At 36.9% G+C, this 23,728-nt stretch overlaps 2 protein-coding genes across 2 annotated transcripts in view; one reads left to right on the forward strand and one right to left on the reverse strand.

The window, feature by feature from the left end:
* The window catches only part of LOC107799483 (protein LONGIFOLIA 1-like), a 28,898-nt gene extending 18,849 nt beyond the window's left edge, over window positions 1-10,049 (forward strand). Inside the window, exons 2-5 of the mRNA XM_075244535.1 lie at window positions 1,326-1,372; window positions 1,453-3,306; window positions 3,382-3,535; window positions 4,208-10,049. Of these exons, the coding sequence (XP_075100636.1) occupies window positions 1,326-1,372; window positions 1,453-3,306; window positions 3,382-3,535; window positions 4,208-4,977 (2,825 nt within the window). The 3' untranslated portion in view covers window positions 4,978-10,049. The remainder of the gene's footprint in view (window positions 1-1,325; window positions 1,373-1,452; window positions 3,307-3,381; window positions 3,536-4,207) is intronic.
* On the reverse strand, window positions 1,228-11,443 carry LOC107799484 (transcription initiation factor TFIID subunit 8-like). The gene is made up of 3 exons (XM_016622612.2): window positions 9,300-11,443; window positions 4,119-4,570; window positions 1,228-2,962 (listed from the first exon to the last, which is right to left on the reverse strand). Exon 1 carries the CDS (start codon window positions 10,539-10,541, stop codon window positions 9,447-9,449), a length of 1,095 nt encoding a protein of 364 aa, XP_016478098.1. The 5' UTR covers window positions 10,542-11,443; the 3' UTR covers window positions 1,228-2,962; window positions 4,119-4,570; window positions 9,300-9,446.
* Window positions 11,444-23,728: the final 12,285 nt, after the last annotated feature.

A 23,728-nucleotide genomic window follows, 5' to 3' on the forward strand; every position in this document is an offset into this window, starting at 1 on the left:
TAGGGGAAAAATGACTTAGCCACAAAGTAAAACTCTCTGCAAGATAGACATTCACTCTAAATAGAATTCTATTCATAACACTTATTATATTTTTAAATTATGGGTGCAGAACTATTATTTATTACTATAATTTTAATGAATTTTACTATCGAAAGTATTGAATTCGGATGAATCCGGTATTATAAGGCTGCATCCCCCTCTAAAATTATTAATATTTTATCTAATTTTAAGTCAATGAGTGCAAATTACACGACTAATAATTTTCCTGGCAAGCAAGTAATATAGGTACATATTTCTGAAAATTCGTCGAGTACAGTTATACGTAGCTTCGTAAAAAGCAAAAGATTTAAGTTATATACATGGCAGTGTAAATATCTTTCTACGCTAGCATATTCTATTATAACATGTTAGTTTTCACTTTTATAAGCTTACAAATTATTATTTTTAATATAAATAGTTACCTTATAATTTTTGAACGGTTATAAATATTTTTTATACTGTTAGAAGTCGTTTGGTACGAGGTATAAGAAGGTATAGGCAGGGGCGGAGGTAGAGTGCAGGATGCGGATTCGGCCGAACCCAGTAGTTTTTGTTCAAACCATGTATTTGTCTTAAGAAATCCATTGAATATGTACAACTTATTAATTTAGAACCCACTAACTTAAAATGATTACAATTTTGAATCCATAAGGTTTAAATCCTAGCTCCGCCTCTGGGTATAGGGATGGTATAAAAATTTAATACGACCTTAATATTATGTTTGGTTAGCAAACCAGGTATAAGTTATCCCGATGTTAAATAGAGGGTGGGGTAATCAGCACCAGTATAACTTATACTTTCTTCTTAGAAATTATGCAATTGTCATTCTTAATACAACATATCAAACAGTGAATAAACAACAATCCCAGCATAACTTATACCGGCATAATCCGTATTCCAACCAAACGACCCCTTAGTACATAGAACTCAAAGCTATTCCTTCTCTCGTGGCCCTCTCGTGCAGTTTTTCTCTCTATTGGGTTTGCACCCTGTGGTATCATTTTAATACCTGCGGTTCAACTTATTTTCACGCAGTACGTCTTCATGAAATTCACTCAAATTAACTAGACCCTTTACTTGAATAGAGTTCAACTTCTGTGCACCGACAATATATAACTCTATTACAACATCAGACTAAAATGACTTACAACAAGTAACTCTGTACAGTAAACCCAACACTAAACAGTAAGGTATGTAACATGTCAAAATAAACTGATAGTGTCAAAAGTTGAATCTTTTCTGCATTACATGAAGAGGATCTCACTGTTGGTTATTCTATCTTGAAGGTGCGATGAACGATATGGCAGCCAAATATGCAACAGAAATTGAAATAGTAAGACTTTGAACTAATCATTTATCCAAGCATCTCTAAATCAACCTATAAAGACTTAATGATGTGATCGGAAACTGCAGGAAGCGATCACAGCAAGAGAGTTGCCCTCGAACGAAACATCGAAAGCCTCCTGCTCTTTTTTAAGTCCATCTACTTCTTCAACACTGCAAGACAACAAAAAAGTACAACAAGCGCCACTTTCTCGTACTCAAAGTAACTTATCAGGATCTCCTTCACAAGTCCTACTAGCCAAGCAATCAAGTTCTTCTCATTCAGGTCGACACTCTCCTGATCTCCGCGATGTAGTTAAGGACTCGATGTACAGGGACGCCTGCAATTTATCTGTAAAAACTGTCGCTAAAGTAGAAGGTAGAGTCCACGTGATTAAGCACATAGATTCTCCGAGGCCTCTTCAGCACTCGAATTATGGGAAGGCATCCAGTGTAACAGCACGCGGTCCTGCAAAGCTTTGTGAAGCACATTGGAATGCAGGGGAAGATAAAGTTGGTTTCTTACAGCGTGCACCAAAGGATCGTCCTCGTTTCTCATGTGACGGAAGAGAATCAACAGAAACAATGCAGTCTATGATGAAGCTAAAAGATCTTCCTAGATTGTCATTGGACAGTAGACAACAATCCTTGAGGAGATCAGTCTTTGAATCCATATCAAATTCTCTTTTAGGGGATCAAGAACTGCAATGTCATAATCGATCTTCCAGCGTTGTAGCAAAGCTAATGGGGTTGGAACCTTTTCCAAATCCCGTTCCCTCAACGGATACTGAGATTGTGACACCTAACACTTCCCCGGCTAAAGATTCTATTTTTATATCAACAAGATCAGCTCGAAAGAGCAAGACAAATCAAGTTACCATGTCACCACGGATTTTGGAATGGAATTTTGCCTCTCCACGGATGAAATCCACCAACTCAATCATGAGACCTGCCTCATCTTCAGGGCTTCCACAAGAATCTGCTCGCTGGAGGCAACAAGAGGCCAGTCGAGCCTCCCAAAAATCTGTCAGATACAAGGGCATGGAAGCTTCACCACAGAGTCCACACCTTTCTTCCTCTGCTTATTGCGAAATTGAGAAAAGGACAATAGAACTAGAGTTCAGAAGGGCTGGGACTGATCTCAGCACTCTGAAACAGACACTTCAAGCAATGCAGAAGACAAGAGAAAGGTTAGAAGGCCAAAGAGCTCCGCAGGTATCTGATGCTGAGTTGCAGCCAGTGCAGCAGAGGAAGCAACGTAGCCCGCCATCACTGACTAAAAAGGTGACCAACCCCTCAAAAAGATCAGAATCATCAAATTTGACACCAAAACCAGCCAAACAAAAGGATAAAATCAGACTCGCAAGTTCCGCTGCCCCAACTGCAAATGTCTCCAAATTTCAAGAAGTTTACACTCAAGGGCTTGCACATAACAAAGATGGCACAGTTGACAAGCAAACATCCAAAGGTATGACACCTGGAACGTACAATGTCACGTGCTCTGGCCGTTATCTTCCTTCCCCAGATAAGAAGGCTAAAGGAAGAACATTAAAGGCAGTGCAAACAACCTCTTGTCAACAAAGGAAAGGAACTTCCAGTCCTGTACTAGGAAAGAATTATGGAACTTTAAGTCCAAAACTACAGCAGAAGCAACAGTGCATGGACAAACAAGCTTGTCAGACCATTCAATCATCAGAAACCAGCAAGGTTAAAAGGCAATCAATTAAGCAAATTAAGGAACCGGGGTCTTCAAAAAGGAATCAGAAAGCAAAACCTAGCAATATGCAACAAACTGATGATCTAACTGAAATCAGCAGTTACAAAAAAAAATTAAGTGAGCATGCTCGTGCAGTTTCTGTTCTATCGGAAATCAACAACAGTTTGGAAAGCACAAATTGTTCCTTCCAGATTGATGCTAAGAGGCAAGAGGACAATAAAGAAAGAGTAAGCAACTTCCCATTTTTACATCTGTTTTTCTATGTATGAACACTTACTGTCGTTGACTTTGACACGGTCCAGGGTGACACATTGAGGCTTACTGAAGACACACCAACAAATGAACTTGCAATAGCAACAGTTGAACAACTAAGTCCTGTCTCAGTGCTTAATGCTATATTCTATGTTGAAGATTCACCATCTTCAGTCAAGAAGAATATTGTGACTGCTTTTAGAGGTATTATTCTATTTCTCTAAATCATCTGTTTTAGATGCAAACTAGAGATAATCATAGTGTCCAGGAAAAAGCACTATATGGAGGAACATAAAGCACAATAGCAGAGTTCAATACATCACTTGAAACAAAAGGAAAAGGAAATTATAAGAAAATGGCTTAGTTCAAAGATGACAACTTGGATACTGCACTCTGGAAAGTAAGGCTTGTTTCGTTCTATTTCTTTCTCTAAACTGCATGTCTCGGCTCCACCTTTACTTGAAAGAACATCATTATGTAATTCTTGGTGACCGTCATCATTTTATTAGGGCTTATTAAACTAAACTTAGAAAATAGCACCTAAAAGAGTTATGCATATGTTCACATGCCAAGAGATAATCAATACCACATAGAATACTAATAATCTTAACCACAAATTGGAGGCCACTTATGTGACTGAGGCACATAACTTGGACGAGAAAAAGTCCCTATGATTACACTTGAACATGTTTAGATTCCCTTATTCATATTATCAGAAAATTTAAAAGAAAACAGGGCAAGAAATATTTATTATTATTAAGAAAATAAACAGATGGAAGAACGTCACCTGCAGAAAGTGTTTAGCTAGAATTGAATTTGGTGTTGAAGCATGACTTGACTACTAATAATCTTCTCTGTCCATTTCCACCTTAACAGATGATGGGTTTGCAGGTCCTGATGTTTGGTGTCCAGATGACCTAGATCATTCACCTTACAGGACCAGACTTGACCTTGACATCGAGTCCAACCATAAGATATTAGAAAGCAAGGATGACTTGGTTCATGAGCTCAGAACACCAAACTCCACCATCCACGAAGCAAACATGGATCAACTTGCATCCTTATGCCAGAACCACAATCCAGACCACAGATACATTACCAAGATACTACTGGCATCTGGCCTTCTAAAAGATGTGGCCTCCATGTCCACAACCATTCAGCTTCACTCACCCAGCCATTTGATCAACCCAAAATTGTTCGACATCGTAGAGCAGACTGAGGAAAGCAGTTTGCTAGCAACTGAAAAACACAGTGAAGAGATTGCTCAGATAAAATTTGATCATAAGACAAGAAGGAAGATCACATTTGACACCGTCAATGAGATTCTTGTCCGCAAACTAGGTTCAGATAACAATATAATGCAGAATAAGTGTTGGAATGCGACGCAGCTTCTGAAAGAACTGAAGTCGGAGATAGACCATTTCAATTCTAAAAGAGACGTTAGCATGGATTCTAAAGATGATGAATTGATCAGCATTCTAAATAAAGATATGATGCATCAATCAGAAGATTGGACAAATCATCACAATGAGATCCCACTGTTGGTATTGGATGTTGAGCGCTTAATATTTAAAGACCTGATTAGAGAAATCATTAGTGATGAGACTACCGAACAGCATAAAACACCAAGACAGCATTGTAGATAACTATATACTAAGTAAATTCTCAAGCTTCCGTGCTTTTTTTCTTACTCTTCATAAGATCATGTGCATCCTTATCAGGTTATGTACGAGGAAATATTTGAGGCATGAACTGTATTGAATGTAAAGGATACTATACTGGGGTTACAGACATCCTAACAGTGTTCGGTTCAGACCTGGTTTTTCCCTTTCACAGTCCGATTATCCCTTTTAACTTTTCAAAAGTAACCAATCAAAATATTAATCAATTAATTCAGTTAGGTAAAAGCTAAGTTGCTCGGACTTAGGTGTGTCGGATATGGTTGCGGATCTAGATGTCAAATCCTTCATGATCTAACTATAAAGATTCCGGGGCATGGATCCAGATACAGATACGGATGCGGCAATTCGGCTAAAGATAATTCAAATATCTAAAAAAGAGTTCAAAAAATTTCTAAATTGTGAGATATTATGTGGAAAATTTACAAGGTATTCCGAGAAAGAGAATATTTGATCAAGAGGAGAATTTGATAAGGAGATAAAAGCAAAAGGACTGGCATAGAAATTTCTATATACAAGGTATTGTATTTTCTTCAATTTCACCCTAGCTTTTGTTCTGTTTGAGAAATAATTGTATCTGTCATGAATTTCTCCGTCGATTTTGGTCAAAGTACCAAAAATTGGTTGAGCAGATCGGGTACGGATCTCACACCCACACCCACGTCATGCCGACACGGGTGCAGCATCGAAACTGAAGAGTCCGAGCAACTTAGGGTAAAAGAAAACAACAGAACATCCGCCATGATTTTGGATGAGTAGCGCTACTTCACACTGGCTCAGATTTAGCATATGCAAAAACATAATAATTCAAGCTTGAGTAAGGATGCAGAAACATAATACGTAAATTAGCTTGAGTAAGGATCCCAACATCTCTAAAACTGTCCAATAATGTAAGGGCATGTTTAGTAGCAAGTACCCCGTGGAATTAATCGAGGTACACTACAGCTATCAAAAAAAAAAAAAATTAAGGGCATGCTGAGATGGAGGAAGTTGGCTCTATAGTAATTTCAAATACACAATCCCAATTTTTGTACCCGTTGGGATATACTTGTGTTGGATTTCAAAATATAAACCCAAGAGCCGTTATTTTGGATTTATTTCAAATGCTTGACTATGTTTCACCGAAAAGCTAAAGGATTTGAAACATACCGCAAAATAAAATTCTAGGAACACTTGGACACAGTTATTCCCACTCACACTCTCGAGCAGAATCACGCGCTGACGTCATAGAGTTAGCCCAAACTCGCTGGGCCTCTTGTTGAAGTTACCTTTTAGTGCTAACATATCTTGATGCATGACAGCTTTAATCTCCCACGAAAACAATCATTTTTTTCTTGAAAATATAGATCCAAAAGATGTTATATGGATTATTTCAAATGCTTGCCAGTGTATCATCTACAATCTCCAGAATTTGAAGCATATAACCCTAAGTAAAATACTAGCAACTCTTGGGACAGTTTGAGACAGGCCCCCATCATTTGAGAGTTTCAAAATAGATAAATGAAACTCAAAGCAGAAGGATTTCACATTTTATAAGCACAAAATTTTGAACTAGGAACTTTGCTTGCGAAGGTAGGGATAAGGCTGCGTACGCACTAACCCCTCAAGACCCTACTTGTGGGATTATACTGGGCATGTTGTTGTTGTAAAATCCTGAACTAGGAAACCAATCAGCAGGAGAAAACTGGCAAGTGGAGAGAGGCCAGCCAACACAGAAAGGTTTCACATTTAAGAAAACAAGTTCAATCAGCACCAGAAAAGATAGCTGAATCCGATTATCAGTGAGGCCTCTATAAGGAATGTGGCATCCCCATCAAAGTCTCCGAGAAAAAGTTGGCCCTTGGATATATAACCAGAACCAGAAAGGGTCAATTAGGTCTCTTACTGTTTCTACTATCGCTGTCTTTCTTCTCTGCTGAATTCAAATTTGAGTAGCTCTCTTAGTACATGGGTAACCAACCAAGCAGGCACATGCGCTGGGAAGCTAAACATGAGATACAAATCATTCATGCTTTGGTAAGTCCCCACATTTGAGAGTTCCAAAATAGATAAACACACCTCTAAGTAGAAGGTCTTCAAAATTTTAACCAGGATACAATCAGCCGGAAAAGCCAGCAAGTCAATGGAGAGAGGCCAGCAAACACAGACAGGTCTTACATTTAAGAAAACAAACACGTTCGATTAGCACCACAATAAACAGCTGAGTCCGACTATGAGTGAGGTCTCAATAATGAGTGTGCTATTCCCATCAACATCTCTAGAAAACAGTGTTCCTTGAATAAATAGCCAGAACCAGAAAAGGTTAAATAGGTCAGGTCTTTTATGTGGAGGATAACCTTTTCTTTTCCAAGTCCTAAAGGTGCTTGATCTACCTACCTCTGCAGTTCAACAGTCAACATACGACGTTAAACAGAGAGGAAAACCTCATCCCCAGGTCATTTGCAACCTACAATCCCTAACTTTGTGTACAAAAGATGCCAATCAAGGGGACAGAAATGTGGAAGAAATTTCAGACGACAGAAAAAATAAAACTATAGGCATTACTGGCAATAGTAAACAACTAAACACAAAGACATCATTTGTTGGGTCAAAGGCAAAAACATAAAGTAGGCCATACGGTATAGTGGACTTCAAACCAAGATGGCTCAGTGACATTAGATGCATAACCGATCTTATAACACGAATGAGCAATCGAGACTTGTATACAGTTGCAATACATCATCTCTCTCTCTCCATCCTCTCTTTACATAGAAATAACTGTGAGTGGCCAACAAAACTTCGCAGACATTATTGCACGCACGAGAGAAGACAGATGGTTTATGACAATCCACCAAAGCATAAAGGGAATAAGGTAACGTGAGAAAAGGCAGAGGTGCCATGTAAGCAGTAAGCCACATGCATAATGCTTCTCATCATACAAAGCAAAAGTTTCAACTTCATATCTCACTTACAAAGTCTTATATTAGAGGTATCAAATCCTTAATTTAAACCAAAAACTTTACACAATTGCCAAATAATTTAAAAGAGCCTACTCAAAGACAAGTGCTTGGCACCTATTGAGTGAAAGAGAGTAAACATCTGTTTAACTAATATAATATGCTTTTTTTGAGAATGGTAACAAATATTACATATAAACAGCACAAAGCTTGCGCTGAAATCCAATTCTACTAAGGAGAGCAATTACATCCTTGTTCTTCTTACAAGGATTCCATGACACCTATCAGTGTTTAACATATTCTTGTTTAACATTGCACACATATTGTATTAATTTAAACTTGTACAACAAGTGTGCAATGTTAAACAACAATAGCAAGTACTATGTCCGAAAAGTTTATCACGTTTAATTGTTGCTTACATAATGTTGTCTTGTTTATAAGTGTACTGTAGTCACTGTTACAGCTCATTGACAGAAGGGAGGGAAGAAAGAAGTACTTTGATCTGCACATAACATGTACATCAAGTGAAACACCAGCATCAAACTATGCAATAAAACCTACAAATCAGAATAGCCAGAGGAATAAAGATGATATTATATTCCAAGACTTTTAATTGCCCACTGGCAACATAATTCACAAAGTTCAAACTTATTTGGTCTTCTAGATAGCTGTACACAATCAGGGATCAACGCCAATTACACAATTTCTCTTACTATATGCAACAGCCTGCAATTCCCCAAAAAAGGAAGAACACGCCTAAAATACAACAACAACAACAACAAGCCCAGTGAAATCCCACAAGTGCGGTTGGGGAGGGTAAAGTGTACGCAGACCTTACCCCTACCTAATGAAGGTAGAGCGGAAACACGCCTAAAATGCTGCAGAAATTTTGAAATAAGCAAGCCTTTCTATTATATTTTCTTTTTCCTCTCCCATCTGACAAACCCAGTGAAATCCCACAAGTGGGGTCTGGGGAGGGTAAAGCGTACGCAGACCTTACCCCTAGAGAGGCTGTTTCCGAAGAACACGCCTAAAATGCTGCAGAAATTTTGAAATAAGCAAGCCTTTCTATTATATTTTATTTTTCCTCTCCCATCTGAGTATTTCATTTTTTTCTTTTAGTTTGGAGATCCAGATTTGTATTGCAAACTGTAAGTGGAAAATTTTTTTCCCAAGGAGGACACAGCAAGGGAAAAAAAATATAGTGCACCAGAAGTGAGGCAGGGGGGGGGGTGATTTAATGGCCATTTAACACACAATAGACTGTTGAACGGCAACAAGACCACACCAGAAAAGAAAAATGAAAACTTCAATAGTGCTACAAAAGTGCAAAATATTACTGACACTACATACCTCAAAAAAGTGTGAAAATTACCACTCTAGCAGTCTGTATGATCCATGCACAGACAATTCTAGGCCCCTAACTTTGATAATCTAGGAACCAGCAACTGCCACCAGTTTGCTAAACTAGTATACAAGTTCTAAGTAATGATTCCTAATTTACAAGTGAGGCAAATCCTGCATATCGGATTCAGATTCTTTAAGAATCTGCTCCGCCCTCCTCTTCTTATCATCTTTTCCATTTTCAGCACAAAGAGGAGATGCAAAGTCCTCATGGTCCTTATCCAGAAGACCAACTGCCTTACCTAATGGTTTTCCGCTCCTTCTCAATCTAAATTGTACAGGGGATTTGGTGTTTAATAGAATCTTATTCCCGCCATCTTCAAGGTCCACTGGTGCAGTCTTGACTGCTTCATTGGCTGGTGCAAATGTCTCTAACATACAAGCTTGGTTCTCCATTGCTGCATGATTTTGAGGCTGAACTGAGGCCTCATCGGAAAGTCTAACAGGAACAGAAACTTGAGACACTTCCTTCTCCCCGAAGTGCAGAGGTGGGGCAAGAAACGGATTACATTGGATTACTCTTTTAGCCTTGGAAGGATTTTCCTGACTAATAGCTACAGAATCTCCTAAGCCACTCCTTGGCACCAAAGGCTTGTCCGCATTTCTCAGCTCTTCAACTATCTCAACCTTACTGTTTCTACAATCACTGTCTTTCTTCTCTGCTGAATTCAAATTTGAGTAGCTTTCTGAGTCTGGGAACACTGGTAACCAAGAAGGCACGTGCTCTGGGGGGCTTTCTCCAGCTTGTACAAAGCTAGGGTTTCGTTTCACATCCTTGACAACTGGAAAACCGGGAATAGAATAAGCAAAGGGGTTCTCCTCAGCCTCATTAACATGTCTAATTAGTTCTCTGATTGTCCCGGAACTAAAAAGGCAGCGATTGACATCTGAAGCACCAGAAAAACCCTGGACGGAACCCAAATCTTCCAACCCTTGAATCACATCAAACACATTTCCCTGACTCCTGCCAGCTAAATTCGCATACAAATCAGCTGTTTTCCCTACTTCTCGAACGTACCGGACCGCCACATCTGAGAGCGCATCCAATGCAGAATGCTGAAAACCCTGAAACCCTACACTCTCACATATCTGTGCAATGGCAATTCTAGCAATAGCCTGGGAAAATGCATTGACCCCTGAATTATTCTTTTTGCCACTGTCTTCCACATTCTCCCCGCCTCCATCGTTCATATTCAAAACCTCATATCACTTAACTCGAACTCAACTTTCCAAAATTATCACCAAGTTCCCAAAATCTTCTAGAAATGTATTTTTCAGCAGAAACCCACCTTCAATCTTCGATCTTCTAACAGTATAAAGAAGCTACAGACAGTATACAAAATCCAAGACTCTCTCACATAACTCAGAACTCAAAATTCCCAAAATATCACCACTTCCCAAATACATTCCAGAAATGTACTCTTCAGTAGAAAACACCTTCAGTCTTCAATCTTTAACAGTATAATAAGGTTTCGAACAGGATATAAAACCTAGTCTCTCTCGCATAACTCAGAACTCAAATTTCCCAAATATATCACCACTGCCCCAACACTTCCCGAAGATGTATGTTTCAGTAGAACTCCCTTCAATCTTTAACAGTAAAAAGAAGATTCAAACAGTATACAATACCCTAGTCTCTTTCACATAACTCAGAACTCAAAATTCCCTAAAATATCACAATTTCCCCAAAATTTCTAGAAATGCATTTTTCAGCAATCTTCAATTTTTAACAGATACAAAACCCCTAGTCCCTCAATTTCTCAAAAATATAATTCCCCCAAAAGTTTCAAGAAATGTAAGTTTTTCACTTTTTTCAGTAGAACCCCGTCTTCAATCTTGCATCTTTAACGGTATGAAGAAGGTTTAAACACAGTGCACAAAGAACTGAATCAAAACGAGATGTGTGAATCAAATTGTACAAATTTTGAGGGCTTACCCGTAATAAAGTATAGGGTTTTGTAGCCAGAAAGAGCTTCAGCTCAACTCGGACTGAAGAAAATCAAATTTGGGATTTTTTTAAAACCTAGCAAAAACCCTAGAAAGAAGAAAGCGTGAAATCGAGAGGGGAGCGGTTCGGTGAAGCAAAAGGGAATACAAGTAGTTGGTCATTGACCCGCTTTAATAAACTCGGGTTTATGTTAACTCCGTTGAGAGCCGGTGAACCTACTCCCTGTATCTGACACGTGTATTAGTTTTTTATGTGAATTCGCACATTAATTTTTAAACAAAATTTTGCACATTTAAAAATACGTAGTTAGTTTTAATGCACGTATATGCCTCGTCAAACAATTAAAATATATTGTATCTGAAAAAAATAAATTAAGTAAAATAGCAATTGATGTCAACATATGCAATACTATATTCATTTAGTTCAATGACTGTAATTATATATATGGATGCAATGGTTGGTTCAAATACTTAATATTTTATGAACCTGCAAATAAGCTAGTTTATTAGTTAGTATATCATATTTATAATTATTGATGAGCTTCTTGGTGTATGTTTCTGTTCATACCTTTGGTAGCTCTGACAGAAATTCTTGTTGCCCAACCTACAACAAATAGAATGTACATTGATATGAAAAAAGAAAAACCTAACATCAAAAATAAAAACTTAGGGTCATTTTTTTTTCTTTTGTTTCATAATTTTTTAAAAGTATTTTTGTTATAAATTCTACAATTTTATAAGAAAACATATTAGGTCATAAAGACTTACTTGGTAGTTATATTTAAACTTTAGATAGAACGTAAAAACACATATAAAAGAGTTCATCTCACAAAGATAATAAGTCTCGTTATCTTATAGCACCACACATTTAAATTAATGATCCCTATTAAAGAGTTTTTTGTAAAGAATGTAAAATTGTGATCATCTATAAGTATTGAACTCCTCCTTGTTCTAAATTTATTTAGTTTTATAGTTCTATTTTCATATCCAATAGGAAATCCACCAACAAACAGTTAGGTTGATGAAGGGATTAACTAACCAAGTGGTATTATTTTAAAAAAGATTAAGGAGCAAAATAAGAGTATCATTTATTCTACCAACAAATTTATCTAAATCCTAAAAGATGAGTTCTACTACATAGATGAGTGCAAAATAATTGGATATTTTTGGCACTTGAATTAATGAAAATTTTAGTTTATGTTCCTTCGTACAAAGTCCTAAACTTTTATACCCTAGAAAAAAGTAACATAGATCAGCCAAAAGGAAATTCTATGCCTGCAGGGCATGCACGCACATTCTAGGTCCACATTGGGCCTTTTCTTCTTCAATATTGTTGAAGATAAAGCTAAAAAAATTATTTACTATCTTATTGTGAATTTTTTGTCATCTACCTACCATGTAAATAAAGGAAGCGGCCATTATTAATAAACAACAGCTTAGAATAGTTCGTTCATCTTAAATCGCAAGGGAATAAAGAGTGAATACTTGCAAGTAAGAATTCATTATCTTGAAATTCGAAAAGAACTACTAACAAATAACTCATATAAAAAGAGTATTTAAAAGAAAAGTAAGATGCAAACAACTACTTAATAGGAGCATTAAAGAGTTATTTATGTCAAATATCCCCAAGAATATGCATGGGACGTGGTGATGCGGTACACCAAATTTTTTTTACTTAGCTCAGTGTATAAAATTACCATAACAAAAATTAAAAGGAAGTTCCAACTAATGAACTATCGTAACAGTTAATATTTCTCAAGTCAATCAAATCAGTGAAAAAAATAGAAAAAGTATATTGCCTTTGGTTGTATTGATAGCAAAATTAAAAGACAACCCGTTGTTTTATTATAGAGTCCTAGTTGCCCATACACATATGGACCAATGCGCGGAAACAGATTCCTTGATCCTAGCTCCTTGCTTGGTCCTTCTCTCTTGAATCATAGAACTCTCTTTACTCCTTGTATCCCTAAGGCTTAAACTGCTTGAAATCTTTCTTACAAAATCTAGAAAAAAGCAAATAGAAAATTTGATCATAACAAGTAACAATCGAATCCGTTTCAGTTCTAAATTCTCGGTACCCCTCCTCTTGGTTTTCAAAATCAATTGTAATATCTGAGGCATGAGCAACAAAACTCGGATAACCAGACACCTTGTATACCGTTGAGATTGAACCGGCAAAGTAAAACCTACTTGAATTACATTGAAAAATTAAGTTTAAGTACCATGGACAAAGCAGAAAAGAAGCCTTGGAAGAAAAGATATTTCTAAGAACTTATGTAAAAAATCTATTGTAAAATTGTGAAGAAGATTTAAATGACAAAATACAAATCTCAAACCCAAAACTCAAAATACATGAGATTCCTTGTAGCCTGCGATACTGAAAATTGCTTTTATAACTTCTACCTCTTGGCCTCTTGGATTTCTGAATCTTCAATATCATTGTTCATCCACCAAAAAGACTAATGATCCTATGTAAAAAAAGAATCTGGTGAGTATGAAGCAGATTAAAGTTATTTTTACATACACCTTTTAATGACATCAATGGATGACTTTCACATATTAATGTTCAGAGTCAAAACAATTGAATTAGTTACTGTAAGAAGTAGAAGGGACATGTATACTCATTGGATCCTTGTCGTAAACTTGTGATAATCTAATCCCCTGTCTTACGACTATTACGAAGGGTAAAGAAATTGGAGTGATTCTTTAATTCTGATGCATGGAGAATAAAATCACAAGTTTAGCATCTTTCTGGATGAAAACATCCTTCCAGCTTCCGCATATGTGGGTGGAAAAAAAACTGAAAGTATGCTAAAAGTTATGGGAGGCACAAGGATGAATCCATCTCTATAAAGAATCTTTAGTAAGAAACGTGTTCGTATTTCTTCCCTTTAATATAACAACTTAAATTAAATCATTCCTAGTCAAATAAGGTATTTAAGTAAGTTAATTTTAGAGTTCTAAATATTATGACTTTCTATACTATAACAATTCAAATAAGGAAAGATATACGTAGTAAAAGGAATATAATTGATTTCAAATCTTAAATGTTCGTAAAATAGTTAAATTACAATTTTGTCTATTGTAAAATTAATTTTTAGAGGGTAAAAAAGGCAAACAACATTTCGCTAAGGGCCTTCGTGCTTTTAATATAACTAGTCTTATGATACGCACGTTGCGCGTGTACCCCATCTTGAGAACTTAAAATATTAAAAAATACATAAATATTATTAAAAAATTATGTTTAAATTATAAAATAAAAGTTAAAAAAATGTAAGTTCTTGAAAATAATAATAGTTAATCCTATTTAGCTAATTCGATAAATGAAGAACTATGCCCCATATAAGCTCTCAAATAGGGGCGGCCCGACGAGTGTTGTGGCCTAAAGTCAAACTTTATGATGGACCTTAATTTTTTTATAAAAATTTATTTATTTATTTATTTATTTGAAGTCTATTTTTCTAGCGTTTCTTAGACACAAAGTTATTAATAATTTTCTAATAATCAATAACTCCTAATAAGTCTTTCTTAATTGACAATATAGCTAAACCATTTAATCTTTATTGAGACATTGTTGATCTTAGGTGAGATTTTATCAATTTTAATTTTGAAATTTTTTTTCCGCTCAAACGACGGAAACAAGAGTTATTAATATTATTCCATAAGTAATATAGGCATTGGAAAAACAATCAATTTTTTTATTTGACCGAGTGTATCAATTAAACTGTTATCTTCTAATTGTACTATTTTTCTTGATATTTTTAATTCCCAAAATAAATTTAAACCATCAATATCGAATTGATTATTATGCTTTAAGGAACATTTAACATTAAGGCAATATTTTTTCAAGTTTTCATCATCTAGTGATCTTAGTTTTTACCGCTAAATAGAAAATCAAAAATACTTTCACATGCTTCGAATTGTCCAAATCTATTTTGAAGTGAAAAAAATAGCCTTGTCTACTATGTATAAAGTAATCAACTCCAAAGGACTCCTCGAAAGATAGATTTTATTATCAACATTCTCATCAAATTGTTACTTCCTAATTATCATACGTTTCTTATGAAATTCGGGTTTGATATTCATTTCAAGTGCAATTTTCATAGCAATTGCAAATCCTTCTAATAAAAAATAGGGCCCTATAAATATGGGGCCTAAAGCAGTTGTTTTACTTTCTTTTTCTTTATAGAAGGACTGGCCCTGCTCTCAAACATTAGTCAATATATCAGCTTAAAATTCATTTTTAAATTGGCCCTCTTTGAAAGTAAGTTCGATTTGAATTGAAAATGAATACTTTAATCATTTATATTCTCTAGGAAAAAAATTTACAAGCATACTTTGCTTTTTTGTTTTTGAAAATATATGTTTTATAATATTATTATTTTTGTTGATATGAGCTAGAATTTCTAACTAATATTTTTATAGAATGCAGTCATCCAAAAATCTTGTACGAAATTTGTAAATAAGTCAATTTGAACTAATACTTGTACAAGAAAAATAAAAAGTATAATTCACACCCTTTTAATTTGCAATTCTCTATGAAAATTCACATTATTAGTTTCACTTGTACTTTGTTTTAGCATAGTGTCACAATCCAAAATTCCCACCTTTGGGTCCATGATGGCGCCTAAAATTTCACTTGCTAGGCAAGCCAACGTTAGAATAATATTAATATTTTTAACAAATTTAAAATCAATTTAATATCAAAGAAACAATGCAGAAGTAATTATGATATAAAACAATTAATCCATAATACTAGTGATGTCAAAAAAAACATCCCAGAACTGGTGTCACAAGTGCACGAGCTACTAAAATAATACAAATAAAGGTCTGAATGAAAATAAAGCTGGCTGAAAGAAATACACAACTATGATAAAGTGGAAGGGGACTTCAGAACTGCGAATGCCTTGCAGCTATACCTCAAGTCTCCTGTAAATAGCTGAATCCGAGCAAGCCTAACGTGCGTCGCTAGGATCAACTCCAGTATCTGCACAAAAGAGTACAGTGTATAGTATCAATACAATCACCCCATGTACTGAGTAAGTGCCGAGCCTAACCTCGACGAAGTAGTGACGAGGCTAAGGTGAGGCAATGTAACTTAACCTGCAACATTATATATAATAAAGCAATAAAACAATTCTACACCAACAAGAAAGATAAACTGTAACATTAAATAAAATAGCTCAGCCGCCTATTCCAAGCCTCAGCTGTAACCAAGATCTCACACAAATCTCCAAATTTTCAAACTTCACATTAAAATAACCATATGTGCAGAGTATGAGAAACAGTAGAGTAAAACAGTGAATTTTCCAAATCTTGTATTAAAAATCAGTAAAACATAAATGTCCTCCCTTATCACTGTCTTGTTGCGGCGTGCAACCCGATCCCACCTGTCCACCCTCATCGCTATCATTTATTTCACCTGTGCACCCTTATCGCTACATTTACTTCACATGTCCACCCTTATCATTATAATTTATTTCACATGTCCACCCTTATCACTATCATTTATTTCATTTATTAAAAACTTTCACAATTCAGGTCAAGCCTTTCACAACACTTTTATCTCAACAAATGTAAACAGAAAGCCGTACTTCTCATAAACATATATATATATATATATATATATATATATATATATATATATATATATATATATATATATATATCGTAAAACAACGTCAACCCCCTCAATCTTTATGTACAATGATGAAACCAAGGAAAACAACTAATACTTTCTCAAAAAAATAAATAATTCCAACAAGGCTTATCAACAAATTAACAAACCAAGTAATCATAGAAACAACAATGAACATGAAACAATTAAAACGTGAAGCGATTATATTGGAAACGGGGAAAGGATCATGTAAGCAGAAAATTTGGTGGTGCATAGATACTCGTCACCTCACCTATACACCACACATGAAATTTTACATAGTAATTAAGTTGGGGATTCCTATTCCCTGAAGTCAAGGTTAAACCGAGCACTTACCTCGCTTTACAATTTCAATCAATTACTCGACCACAACTTTCCCTTTTGATTTTGTCTCCAAAAGCTTCAAATCTATTCACAAACAACTCGAAATACTCAACACGGATCGTAGGAATGAATTCCATAAGAATTTACTAATTTTCCGGATAAAAATCCGAAATTCATTTTAATATTAAGTAGTGGGACCCATATTTCGAATCCCGAAAAAACTTACTAAATCCGAACACCGATTCCGATACGAGTTCAACCGTACCAATTTTATCCAATTCCGATAACAACTCGACCTCCAAATCTAAAATTTTCATTTTTGGAAGATTTTTTCTTCCATTTAAATCCGAATTAAACGATGAAAATAACCATGTATTTATGTAATATAAACACTTTAGAGTATAAGACACTTACTTGAGTTGAAATCGTGAAGAACACTTTGAAATCGCCCAAGAACCGAGCTCCAAAAATCCCAAAACGAAAATGAAGAAAATGAGCATTTTTGGTCCTTAAGTTTCTGCCCATCCGTCACTAAAAGTCCATTTTCGTCACTAAAAGTCCACCAGCAACAGCTTTACCTGCCATATTTGATCGATCATAACTTTATGTACAAATTTCCAAATAATGAATGGTTTAACTTTCTGTAAACTAGAATCAAAGAGCTACAACTTTCATGTTTTGCAAATGTTCAAATTCCTTATAGATTGCGAGATATAAGCTTCCAAAGTAGGCTCTTCGCATCAGAAATTTCTAGGGAAATTACAAAACAGCTTTACCAGCCTTCATTCAGTCGGTCGTAACTTTCTGTTCAATTATCCAAATAATGAATAGTTTACTTTTCTGGAAACTAGAATGCAAGGCTACAACTTTCTCTTTGTGTTTCCCGTTGGCATAAACACATATCATGAAGAAACTGCAGTTGTTCTCTGTAGCATTCTTGATAACATGGTTCATCAATCCATTCCTCAAAATCACAAATAGGTTCGCCGGAAACCTTGTATAACTGGTTCATACAGCACCAGTAGCGGCGTCCAACTTCACCACCGTCCCAACAATTTTGCATTGAGCATTCTTTTCCACAGTTGCACTTTGGTGGACGAAGAGGTTGAGCCATTTAATGAAATATTTGCTTTTAGTAAAAAAAAAACTTACTTTTAATGAAATATTTGCTTTTACTAATTTTTAAGCACACAAAATAACTACAATGATGCCGTTATTTATAGGAGAAAAATTTAATACATAAAGCGTGGTATAGTACTGCGTTTTATGGAGTTGTCTTGTCGTTCTGAAAAGATGAAAACCATGTGAAAAGATCTGGTTTATTGCAGAAAAATTTAATACATAAAGCGTGGCATAGTACTGCGTTTTATGGAGTTGTCTTGTCATTCTGAAAAAGATGAAAACCATGTGAAAAAAGCTGGTTTATTGCAGAAAAATTTAATACATAAAGCGTGGTATAGTACTGCATTTTATGGAGTTGTCTTGTCGTTCTGAAAAAGATTGAAAAAGATGAAAACCATGTGAAAAAGCTGATTTATTGCAGAAAAAGTTAATACATAAAGCGTGGTATAGTACTGCGTTTTATGGAGTTGTCTTGTCGTTTTGAAAAAGATGAAAACCATATGAAAAAAGCTGGTTTTAGTTATCCTTTATGCAGTGATGGTTTTAGTTCTATTGTTTGTTTTTGTGTTACGTTTGCAATGTTTGTATTTTTTGTGTACTGCTTAAGTAAAACTGCTGTTCAAGCGCAACTAAAATAAAAATGTTGTTAAAAGATAATTGTTATTATTATTTACATAATGCACTATTTACACAAACTAAAAATCTAAGTAAATCAGTGAGTCCCGCAGCCTGTGTGCTTCAGTGTTGCTGCTGGCCTGAGTCGCATCCCCTGTCGCCCGGGTACACTATCTGGATCATCATCATCAAGCCGCCTCTTTATGTGAGGATGTGCAGCATCATCGACACCACAACTGGCAGGATCAGAAGAATAGGCCGCCGGGCCGTCAGCAACCTACAAAACAAGTACTAAACTTAGCATGTGACAAAGTATATTTGTATTGTACACCGTGGTCTCGTCGGCCTCCTGAATATATGCATCCGTGGTGTCCTCATCAAAGCATGTAGTGGCCTCAAAGATGGGCTGGGACGAAGCCTTCATAAAAACCTTAAAAACTAATTAATGGCAGCTCATTAAGGAAAAGAAAACAAATTGAAATTTTAAAGTAATACAAACATACCTGCGCCTGTGGTAGATCCGCATCAACCGTCGGGGATGAGGCATAACTCAACCTACGCCCTCCATCCACGTCCCGGGTGGGCCGATCCTCAGCTACGGTAGATGGGCATGTAAAGTACGGGTATACATCCTCGTCGAATGTACCCGTGATCGACAATGCTCCTAACGGGGTGACCTGCGATGCTGGCAAAGATAGCTGAAGGCTGTACGAAGGCATGCTGCTGGAAGGCTCATCTTCCCGAGGTATATAACCCGACTGATCATCTCCAAGCGCCAAAACTCCAAAGTCCTCATCATGTCCCTCAACAGGTGGGTCGACAGGTGCCTCAACTCCCCCTTGCTGGGGACCACCTCCTCGCCGTCCCCCGCGACCCCGTGGGGCACCCCTACCTCGTGGGGCACCCCTCCCTCGTGCCCTACCCCTGCCTCGTGGGACACCCCTACCCCGATGGTAGTCCTCTGGCGCCGCATACTGAGCCTCGTGGTCCAACCTCGCGGCATCTCTCGCCTGAAACAGGGTCCGACGAGCCAACTGTGCCACCCGCCGGCCATAGTCAACGACTGTAGGGATGTCGGTATGCTGCTGCATCTCCTGTCCCAACTAGTAGAGGTGATGATGGCCAATAGCCTGTGAAATATTTAAAATATTAATTAAATAACGCTATATCACAATTATACGATATTAATAAGCCAAAAAACATACCAGTGCCTCGTGTCTCCCGGCGTATGGTCTGTAGCGCTCGCCAAGTACATGAATGGGGTTCCCGATAATCAGTCGGGTGTGACGGCGGTACCATGATGCATACATATGAATAGTGGCCTCCTAGGTAAATGTAGGTGCTGGCGGAATACGGTCAGCTCGGTGCTCCTCCCAAATAAGGACCTGCTGCTCTAGCCATCCCATATATATATCGTCCAGCCTGGCACGGTCATCCCGCTGATAGTGTATAGCCACCCATCCAGGATCCCTCGGTATAGGCTGGGGACGGTGAAACTAGCGAAGAGCACGCTCTGTGGCATAATACTCAACCATATCGAAGAAGATCATCGGGACGGAGGTGCTCCAAAGCATTCGATCGACTGAGCAATAAAAGGGCAGCTGAGCTACCAACTCATCGTTGTATGGCGTCCAAATGAACTACCAAATAATAACATAAAAGTGAGTATGCGCAACACAACTCAATTTAAACAAGTAAGGGTAGGTACATATCTACCTGTCCGTCCACCAGCATATCTAGCACATCCCTGATAAGGGGGAGATTATGATGAGCATCGGTCCCTCGGTAGTTCCCACGCCGGAGAATCCACCTAGAAGTTAGAGGGAGAAACGGATAAGCCTCACCAGGCACAAGTGCTGGTAGAGGTGGCTGCAATGGCATGATCCGCTGCCAGGCCCAAACCTAAGATAAAAGGTTGATGTAAAATTTATGAGTCATTTCGACCATATAGAATTCGGAGAAATGAACAGAGTATTCGAAAATGTTGTCACCTGTAGGAGGGGCAGAAAATCACATATGTCCACCGCTGGGCCCATGCTCGCCCGGCACATGCTCCTATACAGGTATGCGAGAACAGCAGCACCCCAACTGTACTGGGGTAAACCATCCAACTCCTGAAGATGATGGAGAAAGCGCATACTCACTTTACTCCCCGAAGTGTTCGGGAACAAGACACACCCGAAAAGCAGGAGCAGCGCCAAACGCGTGTACCTCTCAATATGGAGATCCTCCGTCTCGTCGGTAATGTCTGGGTGCAAAAACGCCATATGATCTCTGATGGCTGACAAAGCAACGCGACTGCCCCCAGCGTCACCCTAAGGTCTATAACCAGTAAAATGCATCATCATATCCAAAAATTGTGCATGCGTCATGGATCTAATGTACTGGGGCAGTGCTACGGCCTGTCCATCTACGCGCAGCCCGTACAAAACCTGAACATCCTCCAGCGTGACGGTGGCCTCTCCAGTGGGTAAGTGAAAAATGTGCGTCTCCAGTCGCCACCGCTCTACCAAGGCCGTGATGAGAGACCAATCAAGCTATCCGTCCAAGCTCAAAAATCGTATAGAAGCCCGTAGCCTGTAGACGCGCGACTACGTGGGCATGGAAAGGATGCTCCCCGATGAACTCCCACAAATCGTCAGGTCTCCTGGGGCGGAGAGGCTGCATCGATAGATGTCCCTCCCATACAAATGAGGACCTATGGTCGCCCTGCAACACTAGTAGCTGATCCTCGGCAGGTCCGGGATGTGCAGGCGGAGGAAAGTCCATGTCGTCTACTATAATTTAAACAAAATTAATTGTGTGTGTTAGCTTAATAAATTAAATAATTAATTATGTTTAAAATTGGATTGAATAATTATGTATGGGTTCCAGGCTCGATATTTGAGGCCCGGTAGCACCGAGTTATCCTTAATTATTATGCGTGTTAATTTCAACATTTTTAGAATTGTGTGTATTAGCTTAATGAATTAAATAATTAATTATGTTTAAAATTGGACTGAATAATTATGTACAAGTTCCAGGCTCGATATTTGAGGTCCGGTAGCACCGAGTTATCCTTAATTATTATGCGTGTTAATTTCAATATTTTTAGAATTGTGCCTGTTAGCTTAATAAATTAAATAATTAATTATGTTTAAAATTGGACTGAATATTTATGTATGGGTTCCAGGCTCGATATTTGAGGCCCGGTAGCACCGAGTTATCCTTAATTATTATGCGTGTTAATTTCAATATTTTTAGAATTGTGTCTATTGGCTTAATAAATTAAATAATTAATTATGTTTAAAATTGGACTGATTAATTATATATGGGTTCTAGGCTCGATATTTGAGTTAATTTTACAACATATATTAATTTGTTACTTTTGTAAGTTTATTGTTATAAATTAAATAATTAATTTTGTAAAGTGTAATTGGAGTTACTACATACTTAAACTACATAGACTCTACGCTAAAAGGCTCTACATTTTACTACGCTAAAAGGCTCTATATTTTACAACGCTAAAAGACTCTATATTTTATTACACTAAAAGGCTCTATATTTTACTACACTAAAAGGCTCTATATTTTACTACGTTAAAAGGTCAATATTACATATAAAAACAACTAACATAAAATACAAATATGAACAACAAACAAAATAAATAATATTAATTTTTTAACAATACAAATAATTTATCAAATTTTAACAATTTTTTGTACCAAAGCTAATAAATCAGTCCGGGTATAAATAAAATACAAATTTAAACACAAATATAACACAAATTAACATGGAAACACATTAAACAATACAAATATGCATGTACTATACGAGTTTCGACATAAACAAAATCGAAATACCTTGATTTAAGTTTTTTGAATTTGATTGAAATCGAATTTTTGCACCCGAAAGAAGGAATCCAAAGCTTGTCTTGTATGTGGGACCTACACTCCTTGCTCTTTAGGTGACGGGTGGGGCCGAATTTTTTTTTTTTTTTAAGTTTGTCGCGGGGTGGGGCAGGGGGGACCAGAACAATCGAAATTTTTAAAGGAGAAGGGGCTGCGTTCAGTGATCCAAGGAAGAAGAAGGGGCTGCGTTTTATAAAGTTGTCCGCAGTATTATACTGCGTTTTAGGTAAAACGCAGTATAATACTGCGAACAGCTTTATAAAATGCAGTATAAAGTGCTTCTCTCATGTCTGTATTTCATCTCACATATCTATATTTACTGATAGGTGTTTCGGGTATGACAAGAGCAGCAACTGAGATGGGCACTGTATTCTCGAAAGGGAATGATGGGTTAAATGTGCTTGTGCTGAAAATACAAATTTTCTATATTCTTGTGGCTATTACATCAATAGTATTTAGCTGTAATCAGTACCTATGGTTATCCGGATAGCAGTAGCATTGTAGAGTGTTTTACGTCCTCTTTTGCAGATATTGTACTATCATACATACTATTTATATGATGGATGAAAAGCCTACTGGTTATGATAGTCCATAGTTAGAGATGAGTACTATTTTGGTGACGCCGGAATACTTGAAAAAATCAAGCATACTGCTTAACCTGTTGGGCCCACCTTTATCTAGTACATAAGCTAAAAAACAGTACATATAGTGACTTGTTTGGGACCGGTTGTTGTTGTGGTCGGAAGAAAGCTGAAAATTATACATTAAGGACACACTATTCATCTCCCCATTTACTATTTCCCATTAAAATATTATTATTTTTA

This window comes from Nicotiana tabacum, chromosome 22 (assembly GCF_000715075.1).
Source record: "Nicotiana tabacum cultivar K326 chromosome 22, ASM71507v2, whole genome shotgun sequence".
NCBI classification, from domain to species: Eukaryota; Viridiplantae; Streptophyta; class Magnoliopsida; order Solanales; family Solanaceae; genus Nicotiana; species Nicotiana tabacum.